This window comes from Salvia hispanica, chromosome 5, assembly GCF_029641045.1.
Source record: "Salvia hispanica isolate PSC_SH4W2 chromosome 5, Shi_PSC_v1, whole genome shotgun sequence".
NCBI lineage: Eukaryota > Viridiplantae > Streptophyta > Magnoliopsida > Lamiales > Lamiaceae > Salvia > Salvia hispanica.
The window spans coordinates 49,163,886-49,181,914 of NC_142696.1; the positions used below are offsets into that span (position 1 = coordinate 49,163,886).

Genomic DNA, 18,029 nt, shown 5'->3' on the forward strand with positions numbered 1-18,029 from the left:
GTCTAAAACTTGAGATGCAGAAGTCGTCTAAACTTGGAATCATGTTTGAAAATGTATTATTATTTGATTCTTTTTAAAGCGTTACAGTTGAGTTATCAAAGTATTTCACAAATACACATCACTTCCATTAATCAATATCGAGAGTATGATTTCTGATAAAAGAATGGCAATCAAATTTCTTGTTGTTGTTCTTGTCTGTGTGTTCGTTTCAGGAGACGCAGAAGTGAGATGCATAGAGAGGGAGAGAGAAGCTCTTCTAAGCTTCAAGAATGGCCTCATCAATGACGACGGATTTCTCTCCTCGTGGGAAAGCGACGAATGCTGCAAATGGTATGGTGTTGAGTGCAGCAACACCACTGACCACATCATCGCCCTCCAACTTAATACTACTTACTATGATGGTGTATTGCAAGGTGAGGTTGGTTCTTCCTTGCTTGAGTTGCATCATTTAAACTATCTTGACCTCAGTTGGAATGATTTTGGAGGCAATCCAATCCCAAAATTCATTGGTTCCATGAAACAGTTACAACACTTGTATCTCAGCGGTTGTAACTTTGGTGGGATTGTTCCTCCTCAGTTAGGGAATCTTACCAACCTGAAATCACTTGATCTCTCAGAAAACTCTTTGAAGATTGAGAATCTCGATTGGCTTACAAGTCTCTCTTTGTTGTCTTATCTTGGTTTGAGTCAAATCGACTTGAGTCAAACTAACTGGCTGCAGCATATCCTGAGCCTTCACTCCCTCCATGAATTGCACTTGGACTCTTGTAACATAAGCACAGCTCTAGTGGGACCATCTGTTAATTCTTCTTCTACGTCACTTTCTATCATTTCTTTGTCAGATAATAAGCTCACTTCTTCCTCATTCCAATCGTTATCTAACATAAGCAGAGCTCTAGTAGAACTAGACGTTTCACATAATGCTTTAGGAGGCCCAATTCCTGACGCATTCATAGAGAAATTGGTGCTTATTGAGTATCTTGATCTTTCTAATAACACGCTTGAAGGTCAAATCCCAAAATCCTTGCTCAATCTAAGTCATTTGTGCGTCTTAGACCTTTATAGAAATGACTTAAGAGGAAACCTTGAAGAGTTGTTCGGAAGTAAACCTGCCAAAGGAATATTGAAATCGCTCCAGATTCTGGACTTGGCTCGAAATGAACTCCATGGATCTGTGCCGGACCTGAGAGCATTTTCTGCATCATTGACAGAAGTGTACCTTGGGACAAACAATTTCACAGGATCCATTCCTCTAAGTATTGGTCAGCTCTCTGAGCTTCAGAATTTAGATCTTTCTAGTAATTCGTTGAATGGCATAGTCTCAGAATCCCACTTCAACAAGCTCGGAAAGTTAAAGAAACTAGGTTTAGCCTTCAATTCATTGATATTGCGCTTTGCTCCTAATTGGATTCCAACTTTTCAGTTGGAAGTTATATCGTTAGCAGGATGCAATGTGGGCCCATCTTTCCCAAAATGGATTCAAACTCAGAGAAATTTCTCATACCTTGATCTGTCTAGAGCTTATATAGCAGATGAAGTCCCGACATGGTTGTGGAGTGTATCTCCTTCATTAAAGGCCTTGTTTCTTTCTGACAACCAAATTATTGGTACTATTAGGAATATTTCGTCTACTTCGATCAGACACATTGATCTTAGGAACAATAATATCTCAGGTCCTATTCCATTATTTTATGCCAATGCTGACACTATTCTATTGAGTGGAAATATGTTCTCTGGTTCAATTTCATCTATTTGCAAAACTCGCCATAATCAGCTTAGTGTCCTTGACCTCTCCAATAATCAGTTGCTAGGAGAGCTTCCCAACTGCTGGAAAAAAATGCCAAACATGGCATTTCTCAATGTGGCTAACAACAGGTTTTGGGGTGAAATTCCTCGCTCTTTGGGGTCTTTACACGAGCTTGTTGCACTACAGTTGCGGGGTAATAGTTTATCTGGAGAGTTTCCTTCCACTTTGAGACGTTGCCAAAACTTGTGTTTAGTGGATGTTGCTGAGAATGAGTTAACAGGAGATATCCCTATTTGGCTTGGCGAAGTATATAAACTGAGATTTTTAAATCTTGCCAGAAATAAATTGCATGGTGGTATTCCTGTTGAGATATGCAATCTTACTGGTATTCGAATTCTGGACTTGTCCAATAACAACTTGTCTGGGAAAATACCTGATTGCTTCAACAGTTTTACTTCCATGGCTAAAAAGGATCCACGATATAGGTATCTCGGGTATTTTTACTCTTTCTATTACAATGATAATCTTCCAAACGAGAATGTTGTAAAGTACTTTGAGTATTCATCAATTCAATGGAAAGGTCAGGAATCGGAATACAGGAAACATCTCATACTTCTCAAACTCATTGATCTTTCAAGCAATAGATTGTCTGGAAGCATTCCACAATCATTTTCCAGTATGAGGGGATTGATTTCCTTGAACCTGTCGTCGAATAGTTTGACAGGAAGTATATTTCCAGATATTGGTGACATGGAGATGTTAGAATGTCTTGATCTATCATCCAATCAATTGTTTGGAAAAATACCCACAAGCTTGGCACAATTACAGCTCTTGGCTGTTCTTGATTTGTCAAACAACAATTTGACTGGAAAAATTCCAACGAGTACTCAACTTCAGAGCTTCCATGCATCTGCTTATGCTGAGAATAATGGACTTTGTGGGCCCCCTCTAGCGTTGTGCGCAGAAGATGTCTTGAAGCCACCCACCACTAATCCAGGGGGAAACGCGGATGAGAAAGGCAGCAGCCTCTCTTTTATGCAAGAAGTTGGCATATCAATGGCCCTTGGTTTCATATTTGGATTTTGGGGGGTTGTTGGTACTTTTGTTATGAAGAAATCATGGAGAATTGCATTCTTCAAATTCTTTGATGATGTTGGAGATTGGTGCTACGTGAGGACTGCTATAACTATGTCCAAATTGAGAAGAAGCTGAAATACAGGTAACCATCCACGCTTTTACTTCAATTATTCCATTCTTATTTGTTCAAAAGAAATATGTTTATACCTATTTGCAAGATTATATCTCATGATTAAATTTGTATTATGTTTGATTCATAAGATTGAATATCATGACTTAGTCCAAGATGGATAGTCATGTGATAATTAGTAATAGTCAATTCCGCCTACTAAATAATCTTACAACTTAATATATCCTAGATTATATCTTGCTACTCTTTTATCCAAAAAAACGAACACCGACTATATATGCACGTGTGTTAGGTTAAAAAGTTTAGGGAAGTGAAATTGTACTAAACCATTGCTTGATTAGAATGTATGATTTATTTTTTCACAAGATATTATCATTTCTTTGTTTGTGAATAGAGGTGGACGCACAGCTTGGTAGATGGATAAGAAGAAAGGAACAACTATTGCTTATGAAAGAGTTTTGGTACCTTGATTACAGTCTCTGGTTTATGTGCTTTATTTTCCTACGTTTACTTTTTATTATCATGTATTAAGAGATATTATAGAATGCCATTTTCCTTATTTTGTCTTTTAATTCTCCCTTACATCGGGGGCAATTTGGACATCAATTTAATATCATGTGTTATCTTTATCTTGATTTATGTTGGCATTAAATTTAATAATCATTGTTGACTTTGCCTGCATTTTCTGGTTGAATTGAAAATTGTGTAACCATGTTGGTTTACTATGGGTACTTGATTTGAAAGGAGCAACTATTGCTTATGAATAGTTGGTTGTATATCTTGATTAGTGATGATGTAAGTATGAAATAAGCTCCATTTAAAAAGTATTGATGGTGTTGAAATAAAACTTACACAAGCAGCAATTCCATGTCACCAACAAGCTAAGGCCAGTCCCAAAATACGAGAAATTCCTAATTTACTATTCAAGCACAGTTAGGAATGGTAGCCTTACAAATAGACAATGAAAAGGTGTAAAGGCTATTTACTAGGGTTTTAACTCTACATTACCTTCTCATTCACAACATACAATTACAAGAAGGCCCAACAAAACAATCGAGTCACATAAATCCTTAGTGCAACTACTCTACCAAAGCTCGTTTTTTCGTCGGTGTAGACGGCGGGCTAGGTGTCTCTTTGAAGGCCGACGGGCATTAATCACTAATCTTGCATATCCCACAACGCAGTCTAAGAGGAGTGCACACAGTCTGCCCAAAACCTACCTATTTTCAACAATACCGAATACATGCTCATAAAATAACACTATATACTTTACTAATGAAAAAACGAAGGTTGTTCGGAATGAGTTGAGGATAAAATTCGCATTGTTTTGAACAATGAACCCTAAAGTGAAGGCATTCAATTTAATGAGGATCTAGACAACATAGCGCGTAGCTTAATTAGTAAGAAGATTCCTCTCCCCAGCCAGTAGAATTGTAGTTTTAGTAACACGAACACCCCTCTAGAGGAGCTCATTACCATCCAACGCTCGTACATAATAAAGTCAAATGACACCACAGGTGCAGAAATGTATGCATAAATAATCAACCAATGCAACATAAAACCACCACATGAAAACAACCTTGGGAGGAAATGAACTATCTTGATCTCTCTGTCTTTAGCTTGGAGCAAAATTGAGAAGCAGATTTATTTCTTTGGGAAACAGAATTAAATGTTTGGAGAGAGAAGATAGAAGATTGAATTAACTTTAATGAAGTAATTTGGGAAATTAAAAAAATTATGAGCTCTTGTTTTAAAATATGAAATGGAATTCATCTTCTCTTTTATTTTTCTTCCCTTTTTTGGCATAGTGAGAATTTTATAGGATGTTTATTTTAATTTTCTTCTAATAGGAGAATTTTGTTTAATACTACAATGTACTTTGCTAATAGTTGAATTTAAGATTAACTACTCGAAATTTGAAGATTTAGCAACAGGTATGGCTCATTAAACCTGTTAATGCAGCTGTTTTATGAAATTCGAACATTTTTTAAAATGTGTAGGAGTATTTTTTTTTTTTGGTTTAATACAGTTAATTTATATTTACTTGCAAGTAGTATAATTTATTTATTTATATACTGTATAAAAAATTGTTAATGTACAACATAAATGGTTCAATACAACTTAAAATATTGGCCCAAGTTATACTCATAAAATATAAAGGCCCAAAATTAATAAGTACTAACTATTGTGTCAAAATTAGCCCAGAAAAAATTTATAATATCTTGACCCACCAACTTTACTTATGGGCCATCATATGATCTTTAGAGTAAGTACAATTCAAACTTAAGAAATCAACATTCTACAATCTGATAAAATAATTAACCAAAAAAGGTTAATCAATTATGAGTCCTTTTATATTGCATATATCTATCATGAAATTAAGACCATATCTACATCCTTTAAATTTTAAAATGAGGGGTTAAAATTAAACCTCACAAATTTCAATAACTAATGGACAAAATATCAAAAGGGTAAGATTGGAATTCTGTTATCATACCATAATTTTAGTAATTTTTTTAAAATCAATATAGTATTACTAATATCAACTTAATGCCATGAGTATTTCAACACAAGTACACGAAAATATCAATATAGTTATATTGAGATTTTAAATGCATTATATTTAAAATTTAGTTATGATAATTTCATCTGTGTTATACTCCACTAGAATGAAAATAATGATATTTAAAACCGCGGATTGATGTTAGTGGGAAAATGATTACTCCATCCATTCCTAAAGAGCATGAACTCTTTCCTTTTTAATCCGTCTCTGAGAAGTATGAACTTTCTAATTTTGGAAATTCATTTATCTCTAATGAGGTGTGACTCATTCTCCATTAAAATACTTTTAATAATTTTTCTTTCTATCTCTCTCTTACTTTATCAATTGTGCATTAAAACCCGTGTTGATCCAAATGTTTATACTATTTGGGGACAGAGAGAGTACAATAGTTCTATTCTAAAAGATTCTCGCACCAAATATGACTCATGTTATGGGACGGAGGGAGTATCATCTCAAGGGTAACTAATTGTGATATGACTACATTTCACAGCAAAACACACGGAAATGTCGATCTTTTTCCACATGAAGGGTAAATAATTGTGATATGACTACATTTCACAGCAAAACACATGGAATTGTCGATCTTTTTCCACATGAATTATAGGAGGAGGAGGAGTGGTAGAAGTAGTAGAGTAGTAATTTGTCATTTTTGCCATTGATTTCGGACCCAATTTTTACGTTCAATTACCATGCATGACTCTATTTTATGAATTTGTAGTGGCTCAAACTTAGTCACGCATCACTTCACCTATATCTACTTTCTGAACATCACCTATATCTTCATATTACAAACTTTAATATTTTGTCTTTTTAATTGACTTCCTTGCACTCTAAAGCAAGTCTTCTCTACTTTCGGCAATGTATCATTTTATTTTCATCTATTTAAACCGCTGCACTTGATAGAATGGAGTATCCCACAACTACACATCACTTCCATTAAGAGAGAATGATTTCTGATAAAAGAACAGCAATCAATTTTCTTCTTTTCATTCTAGCTTGTGTGTTTGTTTCTGCAGGAGATGCAAAAGTGAGATGCATAGAGAGGGAAAGAGAAGCTCTTCTAAGCTTCAAGAATGGCCTCATCAATGACGACGGATTTCTCTCCTCGTGGGAAAGCAACGAATGCTGCAAATGGTATGGTGTTGAGTGCAGCAACACCACTGACCACGTCATCGCCCTCCAACTTAATACTACTTACTATGATGGTGTATTGCAAGGTGAGGTTGGTTCTTCCTTGCTTGAGTTGCATCATTTAAACTATCTTGACCTCAGTTACAATGATTTTGGAGGCAATCCAATCCCAAAATTCATTAGTTCCATGAAACAGTTACAACACTTGTATCTCGGGAGTTGTAACATTGGTGGGATTGTTCCTCCTCAGATAGGGAACCTTACCAACCTACGCTCACTTGATCTCTCAGAAAACACTTTGAGGATTGAGAATCTCGATTGGCTTTCAAGTCTCTCTTTGTTGTCTTTTCTTAGTTTGAGCCAAATCGACTTGAGTCAAACTAACTGGCTGCAGCATATCCTGAGCCTTCACTCCCTCCATGAATTGCAATTGAACTCTTGTAACATAAGCACAGCTCTAGTGGAACCATCTACTAATTCTTCTTCTACGTCACTTTCTATCGTTTCTTTGTCAGATAATAAGCTCACTTCTTCCTCATTCCCATCGTTATCTAACATAAGCAGAGCTCTAGTTCATCTAGACATTTCAGGGAATGCTTTAGGAGGCCCAATTCCTGACGCACTCATAGAGAGATTGGTGCTTATAGAGTATCTTGATCTTTCTAATAACACGCTTGAAGGTCAAATCCCAAAATCCTTGCTCAATCTAAGTCATCTGTGCGTCTTAGTCCTTTATAAAAATAACTTAAGAGGAAACCTTGAAGAGTTGTTCGGAAGTAAACCTGCCAAAGGAATATTGAAATCGCTCCAGATTGTGGACTTGGCTGAAAATGAACTCCATGGATCTGTGCCGGACCTGAGAGCATTTTCTGCATTGACGGAAGTATACCTTGGTGGAAACAACTTCACAGGCTCCATTCCTCTAAGTATAGGCCAACTCTCTGAACTTCAGGTTCTAGATCTTTCTACTAATTCTTTGAATGGCGTAGTCTCAGAATCCCACTTCGACAAGGTTGGCAAGTTGAAGGAACTAGATTTATCCTTCAATTCATTGATATTGCATTTTGCTCCTAATTGGATTCCAACTTTTCAGTTGGATTTTATATTGTTAGCAGGATGCAATGTGGGCCCATCTTTCCCAAAATGGATTCAAACTCAGAGAAATTTCTCAGTTCTTGATCTCTCTAATGCTGGTATAATAGGTGAAGCGCCAACATGGTTGTGGAGCATTTCACCTTTGTTAGAGTGCCTATTTCTTTCCAGCAATCAAATTAGTGGCACTATTCCCAACCTCTCATCCACTTCCATCACAGTTTTAGATCTTAGTAACAATAGTATCTCAGGACCTATTCCATTACTCTATGTCAATACTATTATGATTCAGCTGAGTGGAAATATGTTCTCTGGTTCAATCTCATCTATTTGCAAAACTCGCCATGATCAGCTTGGTTACCTTGACCTCTCCAATAACGAGTTGTCTGGAGAGATTCCCAACTGCTGGGAGAAAATGCCAAACTTGCATATTCTCCATTTGGCTAACAACAGGTTTTGGGGTGAAATTCCTCACTCTTTGGGGTCTTTACACAACCTCTATGGACTGAAGTTGCGAGGTAATAGTTTATCCGGAGAGTTTCCTTCCACTTTGAGAAGTTGCCATAGTTTGCAGTTATTTGATGTTGCAGAGAATGAGTTAACAGGAGGCATACCTACTTGGTTTGGTGAAATGTATGAAATGATATTTCTAAACCTTGGCAGAAACAAATTGCATGGTCGTATTCCTTTTGAGATATGCAATCTTACTTATATTCAAATTCTGGACTTGTCCAGAAACAACTTGTTTGGGAAGATTCCAGATTGTTTCAGCAATTTTACTTCATTGGCTGAAATCAATACGCCGGCTGATATGCGTACAGGTTATCTTACTCGTGTCAAATACAATGATGATCTTCCAAATGTTGTTATCGTAAGGTACTTTGAGTCTTTGTTAATTCAGTGGAAGGGCCAGAAATCAGAAAATAGGAAAAATCTAGCGCTTCTCAAACTCGTTGATTTTTCAAGCAATAAATTGAGTGGAAGCATTCCTCAATCATTTTCCAGTATGAGGGGATTAATTTCCTTGAACCTATCATCGAATAGTTTCACAGGAAGTATAATTCCAAATATTGGTGAGATGGGAATGTTAGAAAGTCTTGATCTATCAAACAATCAATTGTCTGGGAAAATACCCACAAGCTTGGCACAATTACACTACTTGGTTGTTCTTGATTTGTCGAACAACAATTTGTCCGGAAAAATTCCACCAAGTACTCAACTCCAGAGCTTCAAAGCATCTTCTTACGCCAAGAACAAGGGACTCTGTGGCCTCCCACTAGCGTTGTGCCCCGGCGATAGCTTGAGGCCGTCCACCACTAATCCGGGGGAAAACGTGAATAAGAAAGGCGGCAGCCACTCTTTTATGCAAGAAGTGGCCATATCAATGGGCTTTGGTTTTATATTTGGATTTTGGGGAGTGGTTGGTACCTTCGTACTGAAGAAATCGTGGAGAATTGCATTCTTCAACTTCTTTGATGATGTTGGAGATTGGTTCTATGTGAGGATCGCTATATTTGTGTCAAAAATGAGAAGATGCTGAAATGCTAGGTAACTATACCAAATTTTACTTCACTTTTAACCATTTCCATTTGTTTAACTATGTATGCTACATGCATAAGTGCATATACATATAAATAAATACTTTATGTTTTACTCATATGTATAATTTCAGCTGCAAATACATGTGCTTAGTTTAAAACGTTTAGGGCAACTAAAATTAAATTAAACCATGCAAGCTTTATATGATTCATAATAGAATGTATCATTTCTTTCTATCAGAAGTAGTACTAGTATAATTTATTTTTATTTAACTCAAGATATTATTCTATCTTTCAATTCTTTTTAGTGTAGTACTATAATTTATTTTTATTTAACTCAAGATATTGTTCTATCTTTCTATTCTTTGTTGACAGAGGTGGACAAGCTAGTATATGGTACAAGAAGAAGGAATAAGTATTGCTACGAATAGTTTAAGTACCTCTCAGTATGCTGGTCATGTATTTTCATATTGCAGAGATGATGTTATATTATAGAATGTCACTTTCCTAAATTGTCCTATAACTTCTGAGGCAATTCTGATTAGTCATAGTTGACTTCACCTGTGTATTTTCTGGTCTCCTAATCAAAATATGCCAACTTTCTAACAATTTCTTTCTCTATTGGATATTTGCTAAGTTTGTGTTTAGAACTATATATTAAGACAAACAATATGAAATAAGCTTCATTTATGAAGTATTAGTGGTGTTGAAATTAAACTTGCAGAATTCACCAATGCCAGTCCCAAGATATGAAAAATTCCTGATTTAACCATTCATGATATGAAATTGATGGAAGCCTTACAAATAGACAATCAAAAGGTATAAGGCTATTTACTAGGGTTTTAACTCTACATTACCTTCTCATTCACAACATACAATTGCAAGAAGGCGCAACAAAATAATTGAGTGACCTCAATCCTTAGTGCAACTACTCTATCAATGCTCGTTTTTTCGTCGGTGTGGACAACGGGCTAGGTGTCTCTTTGAAGGCCGACGGGCAATAATCACTTATCTTGCATATCCCACAACGCGGTCTAAGAGGAGTGCACACAGTCTGCCCGAAACCTACCTATTTTTAACAATACCGAAAACATGTTCAGATAATATACTAATGAAACAAAGAAGTTTGTTCCGAATATGATAAAATTTGTACATTGTTTCGAACGATGAATTCTAAAGTGAAGGCATTCAATTTATGAGGTTCTATAAAACGTAGTGCAGCTTAATTAGTAAGAAGTTTCCCCTCCAACTAGTAGGTTGGGGTTCGGGTTACCTTGGACGGGGTATGCTTAGCGCAAAATCTTTACTTGATTTTTTATGATATAGTTTTCTTGTTTAATTGTGAAACAATGGCATCATGCAGCGGAAAGATGGTCATCTTGAATGCAACGGAAGGAGTATGATTTGATAATTTAATGTATAATTAGTTTTTTAGAAATAGAATAATTTTTTTTTTAAAATATTTTCTCAAGATAATATCCTATCTTTGCTTGTGAATAGAGGTGGACAGGCTGCTATTGCTTATAAATAGTTTTGGACTTTTGGTGCCTCAATTAAATTCCATGATTTAAGAGCATTCACATTCGTGCTCTTGCCAAAAAGCACGGATGTGAACCCGAACTCACTTTTATTCATTTTTTACTCTGCTCTTAGACAAGAGCACAACACCCACATTCATGTTCTTCCGCAAGGACATGCTCAAGGGTCTCACCATTCTATTATTCAATTTAAATAAAAACATTTCCACAGTATTAAAATGCATTAAAAATACACAGAATACTATTACAAATTATAAAAAATTAAAAGTTACATAATTAAAATCCTAAAAATTTAAAAATTACATAATTAAAATTCTAAAAATTGAGATTGAGAGAGTTATTTAGTATAGTGTCACTTTTTGTGTTTGAAATGGGAGTATTTATAGATGAAAGTATGAATTTTGAGGTAAAAATAATGAAAAAAAAAATTAAAAGTGTGATAAAAATGGATATATTTTATGAGGAAGTGGGAAAATACTTTATGAACGTTGAAAATGTATTTTGATTAGTGATGATGTTACTATTTTTGGTTAGGGATTTTTAGTGACACTATTAGTGCGAAACTGAGACAGCCGGAATTCGCAATATGATACACGATACATGTGTTTCAGCTGATATTTTGTCGTTTTCCAAGTGCAAGAATTCCATCGGTTATAGTAATTGTCAATACTTTTAGTGTGAAACTCAGAATTTGTATAGTGAATCAACAGAGATGTGTTGGCCTATTTAACCCCAAGATTTTTCATCATCAATCCCCATCATCACACTAAACAAATTAAAGATATATACATCAGCATGATTTCTGATAAAAGGATATCAATCAAATTTCTTTTTGTTGCTCTTTTCTTTGTCTTTATTTCAGGAGCTGATGCCTGTATAGAGAGGGAGAGAGAAGCTCTTCTAAGCTTCAAGAATGGCCTCATCGATGACTATGGCTATCTCTCGTCATGGCGAAGCAACGAATGCTGCAAATGGAATGCAGTTGAGTGCAGCAACACCACTGGTCATGTCATCGCCCTCCTCATTTTTGATCCTATAAATTACGAACCATTGCTAGGTGAGGTTGGTCTTTCTTCCTTGCTTGAGTTGCATCATTTAAACTTTCTTGCCCTCTGTTTCATGGATTTTGGAGGCAACCCAATCCCAAAAGTCATTGCTTCCATGACACAATTACAACACTTGTATCTCATAGATTCTAACTTTTCTGGGATTGTTCCTCCTCAGATAGGGAACCTCACCCACTTGAGATCACTTGATCTCTCACAAAACTCTTTGAAGATTGAGAATCTCGATTGGCTTACAAGTCTCTCTTTGTTGTCTTATCTTAGTTTGAGTCAAATCGACTTGAGTCAAACTAACTGGCTGCAGCATATCCTGAGCCTTCACTCCCTCCATGAATTGCACTTGGACTCTTGTAACATAGGAGGCACAACTCTAGTGCCACCTTTTGTTAATTCTTCTTCTACATCTCTTTCCTATCTCAGTCTCTCTGATAATCACCTTACTTCTTCCTCGTTCCTTTGGTTATATAACATAACTATGTTCATTGAGCATCTTGATCTTTCCAATAACATGCTTCAAACTCAAATCCCAGAATTTGTGTTCAGTCCGAGTCGTTTGCGCGTCTTAAAACTTGATGAAAATGACTTGAGAGGAAATCTCGATGAGTTGTTTAGAAATACATCCGAGAAAGGAATATTGGAATCACTCCAAATTCTGGACTTAGGTCATAATAAACTCAGTGGATCATTGCCAGACCTGAGAGCATTTTCTGCATTGACAGAAGTGTACTTAGGGGGAAACAACTTCACAGGCTCCATTCCTCTAAGTATTGGCCAACTCTCTGAGCTTCGTATTCTAGATCTTTCTAATAATTCGTTGACCGGAATAGTCTCAGAATCCCATCTCATGAAGCTCAACAAGTTAACGAAACTAGATTTATCCTTGAATTTATTATCATTGCAATTTGGTCCTGATTGGAGTCCAACTTTTCAGTTGAATGCTCTACAGTTAGCAGGATGCAATGTGGGCCCATCTTTCCCAAAATGGATTCAAACTCAGATATTTTTAGTATTTCTTGATCTTTCTGGAGCTAATATAGCAGATGAAGTGCCAACATGGTTGTGGAGTGAATCCCCTTTATTAGAAACCTTATATCTTTTTGACAATCGAATTAATTGTACGATACCGGATCTCTCAAACACTTCCATCCGGAACATAGATCTGAGTAACAATAGTATCTCAGGTCCGATTCCATCATTTCATGCCAATAGTGAAACTATTCAGTTAAGTGAAAATATGTTCTCCGGTTCAATTTCATCTATTTGCAAAACTCACCATAGTAAGCTTCGTTTGCTCGACCTCTCTAATAATCAGTTGGCAGGAGAGATTCCCAACTGTTGGGAGAAAATGCCAACCTTATATTCTCTCAATTTGGCTAACAACCATTTTTGGGGTGAAATTCCTCGCTCTTTAGGGTCTGTATCAGGCCTCGGTGCACTGCAGTTGCGTGGTAATAGTCTATCGGGAGAGTTTCCTTCCACTTTGAGAAGTTGCAAAGAATTGATCTTAGTTGATGTTGCAGAAAATGAGTTAACAGGGGATATCCCGACCTGGTTTGGTGAATTGTATAATATGGTATTTCTAAACCTTGGCAAAAACAAATTGCATGGTAGTATTCCTGTTGAGATATGTAATCTTACAAGTATTCAAATTTTGGACATGTCCAAAAACAACTTGGATGGGAATATACCTGATTGCTTCAACAATTTTACTTCACTGGCCCAAAGGAATATACCAACTAATTCAATTTTTCCAAATTACTATTTCGGTTTCTATTACAATGGCAATGTGATTATTATTGTAACGCACTACGAGTTTTCGTCAATTCAATGGAAGGGTCAAGAATCGGAATACAAGAAAAATCTCGTACTTCTCAAACTCATTGATTTTTCAAGCAATAGATTGTCTGGAAACATTCCTCGATCACTTTCTAGTCTTAAGGGATTAATTTCCTTGAATCTCTCATCAAATAGTTTCACAGGCAATATAATTCCAGATATTGGCGAGATGGAAATGTTAGAATGTCTTGATCTATCGAATAATCAATTGTTCGGGAAGGTGCCCACAAGCTTGGCACGGTTACAGTACTTGTCTGTACTTGATTTGTCGAGCAACACTTTGTCTGGAGAAATTCCAACAAGTACTCAACTTCAGAGCTTTAATGCATCTGCATATGCTGAGAATGATGGACATTGTGGGCCCCCTCTCGCGTTGTGCACCAAAGATGTCTTGAAGCCACCCACCACTAATCAAGGGGGAAACACGGATGAGAAAGGTAGCAGCCTCTCTTTTTTGCAAGAAGTTGGCATATCAATGGGCTTTGGTTTTATATTTGGATTTTGGGGAGTCGTTGGTACTTTCATACCGAAGAAATCATGGAGAATTGCATTCTTCAACTTGTTTGATGATGTTGGAGATTGGTTCTATGTGAGGATTGCTCTATTTGTGTCCAAATTGAGAAGAGGCTGAAACAGCAGGTAATTATACAACACTCTACTTCAACTTTTCCATTTTCATTTGCTTAAAATAAACTTGTAGGTAATGAAATTGTAGTAAACCACTGCTTGATTATTATGATTTTGCAATTGAATGCATAATTTTTTTTTCTTTATTTCTTTTTCTCTGTGAATAGAGATGGACAAGCTGGTAGATTGTACAAGAAGAAAGGAACAACTATTGCTTATGAATAGTTTTGGGACCTCAATTATAGTCCATGATGTATGTGTTTTAATATCCTACCGTTTATTAATGTTATGTTGGTCGTGTATTTTGATTAGTGATGATGTAATATGAAAAAAGCTCCATTTAAAAAGTATTGATGGTGTTGAAATAAAACTTACACAAGTCAGCAATTCCAAAATACAAGAAATTCCTAATTTAACTATTCAAACACAGTTAGGAAAGTGATGGAAGCCTTACAAATAGACAATCAAAAGGTTAAGGCTATTTACTAGGGTTTTAACTCTGCATTGCCTTCTCATTCACAAAATTTACAAGAAGGCCCAACAAAACAATTGAGTGACATAAATCCTTAGTGCAACTACTCTATCAATGCTCGTTTTTTCGTCGGTGTGGACGACGGGCTAGGTGTCTCTTTGAAGGCCGACGGGCAATAATCACTAATCTTGCATATCCCACAACGCGGTCTAAGAGGAGTGCACACAGTCTGCCCAAAACCTACCTATTTTCAACAATACCGAATACATGCTCATATAATAACACTATATACTTTACTAATGAAAAAACGAAGGTTGTTCGGAATGAGTTTAGGATAAAATTCGCATTGTTTTGAACAATGAACCCTAAAGTGAAGGCATTCAATTTAATGAGGATCTAGACAACATAGCGTGAAGCTTAATTAGTAAGAAGATTCCTCTCCCAAGCCAGTAGGTTGGGGTTCGGGTAACCTTGGAGGGGGCATGGTTCGAGCAAAAAATCTTTACATGATTTTATATGATATAGTTTTCTTGTTCAATTGTGAAACGATGGCATCATGCAGCAAGTGGATGATCAGAGAAACGCAGTAGCTAGTAAACACATACCAGAAGAGGATTGATGGGAACCCATTCTTCCTTGGGTAGCCATAGCTGCAAAGATTCTCTGGTCTGCTCGGGCGTTGAAGTTCTCTAACGAAAAAAAAAAAACAAGGGTGAAACTCAAGAAACACGACAGAAGGACAATTTCCGGCATGAATGAATGAATACCTGCTTAGTGCCCGGGCGTGAAACCCATCCAAGGCGATTGCAAATACGGTGCACGTGAGTGTCTACGCATATTCCTTGAACATTGTTCCACCCGACATTCATGACCTAGCAAAACATAACCGCAGTTTTGTAAAGAACGTTAAGATGAGTAATTTGTGCAGAGTATATCTTTTCTCACACCAGATGAGCCATTTTAGGGCCAATCCCGGGAAGCTCAAGCAACTCCTCTAATGTACTGGGGATATCTCCATCGTACTTGTCGAGGCAGATTTTTGCGACTTTTTTCATGTTGCATGCTTTTCTCGAATAGAAACCGACCTGCCAATGGACAATGTCAGACAAGCAGATAGCATCGAGCATATAAGGTAGAATACCTCTTTGGCTAATAAGTCGAAAAAGCTTATAAGCTAAAGTTCAAATACGGATCTCATATCGCTTGAATAAATTACTATCCCAAAATCTAAGAAAATGAAAGGGTCGTACGGGGTGAATTAGTTCCTTGATGACACCTTCATCAGCTTTGTCGATGGCTTCGGCTGAAAGCAAATCGTTTTGAAGAAGCCGTTGAATAGCTCCTGTAAGACACAGCTCAATCATATTATAAAAATTACAATCAAAACAGAGGATTTCTAAACCATATCATCTATAGTGTTTCGTGCTGCAAAACATGAATAGATTATAGAACTTGCCGTGAGTAACTTGATCTTTCGTTTGGCTCGACAATAGAGAAGAAATGAGAACTGCAAATCTTCTTTCCTGAGAAGAAGAGGGGACCGGTTGAAACCATAAGCAGCAAAGATAGAAAAAAGATTAGCCTAATTCACAACATATATTTGTAGTTCTAGTAACACAAACACCCCTCTAGAGGAGCTCATTACCATTCAATGCTCTATATAATAAACACAAATGACACCACAGGTTCCGAAATGTATGCGTAACTAATCAAGCGATGATGCAACATAAAACAACCACGTAAACACCACCTTGGGAGGAAGTGAAACACCGGCTTTCTCACACCCCATCGAGTCCACAGGTGCATCTTCAGAAGACCTCATTTTGCGAATTCCTTCAATGACCTTTCCCCAATTGGCAGGAGGCTGTACGTCATCTAAAACAAACATAAATTTCGAACTGCATCAAGTTTGGCCAAATTATACTGCGACTCCAACTAAATATAATGGATCGCCTGATGGCTTAAACGTTACCATATCAACCATCAGATTCTTATGTATTCTTGATCATTAAAAAATTTACCTCAACAATCAATAGCTTAAATGATCGAACTTTAACCTTTTAAACCTCAAAATCGAACATCAACAACCCTTTGTTTGTGTTTTTTTCAAAAATCAACAACAAAGGGCCCATTAGTTACACATACGAGTCTACAGACGAGTAAACTTTCATTCTATATTCATAAAGGCGATTGCCGGTAGCATATCTCAACGAAGACACTACTGAATGCAGGTTAATCACTTCTTAAGAAACAACAAAGGATCACAATACACATCAAAACATACCATTCCTTCAGGGGATTGAAAGGATATAAGAAACTAAGAAACATACTCGAACGAGAAAAACTGCTTTGTTTCCCATATGCAAAGTCTTCAATTTCTGGTAAGCTGCAAGGCTGCAATTCATCAAACACTTAATGCACATCCAATTGAGAGGAAAGCTACAAAGCAGATTACTTCAAACAAAATGTGACTTGTAGTATTCAAAATTAGACAATTTCACAATCAACTAAACATCATAAAAAGCAATAAATGTAAAAGGCATTTATTACCAAAAAAGAAAAGTTGCATATTTTCTCAAATTACCTTTTCATCAAGAATTTCTGGCTTAGTTGCTTCAACTATAGCTTGGACGGTTTTCGCAGCTCTCTTTTTCCTTACAAAGACGCGAACTTGCTTTGCTGGATCATCATCTACGAGTTCAAAAACATTAAATTTGTCATCAAAGATTGAAACTTTTTTTTAATCCCTTTCGAAATAATCAAAACCATTTCTGACCTGGGTTATTCGATTCAGCTGACGGGTTTGTCCCCCTTTTTGCCGTCGATAATCTAGTTGCGTGCATTTGGCGGGTAGAAGAAGATGGAAAGGATTTTGGTGAAACTAAATTCGCGATTACAGAGAAGTTCTTGAGAAGTGGAAACGACATTGATTTATTGATTTAGAATACGTGGGTTATTTTGCACTTTTCTTTTTAAATAGTACTAGTAGAGTAAATTTGATTGACTTTTAATGTAAGTATTTTAAATACTACTGTATAAATTATTTAATAAAATAATATTTAATTAATTATAATATATTATTTAAATATTCTAATTCTTGTTTAAACTAGAAATTGTATAAATAGATTATGACAAACTGAATTAAAAAAGTGCGAATGACATGGAACGAATGGAGTACTGTAGTTTTATTACTTTATAACTAGCAATATCAATA

At 36.2% G+C, this 18,029-nt stretch overlaps 3 protein-coding genes and 1 pseudogene across 6 annotated transcripts; 3 read left to right on the plus strand and 1 right to left on the minus strand.

The window, feature by feature from the left end:
- Positions 1 to 30: 30 nt before the first annotated feature.
- LOC125188272 (receptor-like protein EIX2) lies at positions 31 to 3,589 on the plus strand. The gene is made up of 2 exons (XM_089058013.1): positions 31 to 2,966; positions 3,351 to 3,589. The coding sequence occupies exon 1, from the start codon at positions 146 to 148 to the stop codon at positions 2,957 to 2,959; it is 2,814 nt and encodes a 937-aa protein (XP_088914139.1). The 5' UTR covers positions 31 to 145; the 3' UTR covers positions 2,960 to 2,966; positions 3,351 to 3,589.
- A 2,810-nt stretch (positions 3,590 to 6,399) lies between these two features.
- On the plus strand, positions 6,400 to 9,906 carry LOC125188587 (receptor-like protein EIX2). Its single transcript, XM_089058113.1, has 2 exons — positions 6,400 to 9,288; positions 9,654 to 9,906. Exon 1 carries the CDS (start codon positions 6,464 to 6,466, stop codon positions 9,278 to 9,280), a length of 2,817 nt encoding a protein of 938 aa, XP_088914239.1. The 5' UTR covers positions 6,400 to 6,463; the 3' UTR covers positions 9,281 to 9,288; positions 9,654 to 9,906.
- Positions 9,907 to 10,060: 154 nt separating this feature from the next.
- LOC125188589 (endonuclease III homolog 1, chloroplastic-like) lies at positions 10,061 to 17,766 on the minus strand. Of its 4 annotated transcripts, none has more exons than XM_089057996.1 (10): positions 17,592 to 17,766; positions 17,400 to 17,506; positions 17,146 to 17,209; positions 16,566 to 16,690; positions 16,272 to 16,338; positions 16,066 to 16,157; positions 15,763 to 15,900; positions 15,583 to 15,687; positions 15,421 to 15,504; positions 10,061 to 10,347 (listed from the first exon to the last, which is right to left on the minus strand). In XM_089057996.1, exons 1-10 carry the CDS (start codon positions 17,740 to 17,742, stop codon positions 10,207 to 10,209), a joined length of 1,074 nt encoding a protein of 357 aa, XP_088914122.1. In that variant the 5' UTR covers positions 17,743 to 17,766; the 3' UTR covers positions 10,061 to 10,206. The 4 variants fall into 4 exon arrangements, with proteins under 4 accessions (XP_088914122.1, XP_088914124.1, XP_088914123.1 ...); XM_089057998.1 differs by lacking the exon at positions 10,061 to 10,347 and adding an exon at positions 14,727 to 15,044; XM_089057997.1 differs by lacking the exon at positions 10,061 to 10,347 and adding an exon at positions 14,727 to 15,055.
- On the plus strand, positions 11,612 to 14,024 carry LOC148926980 (receptor-like protein EIX2; annotated as a pseudogene).
- Positions 17,767 to 18,029: the final 263 nt, after the last annotated feature.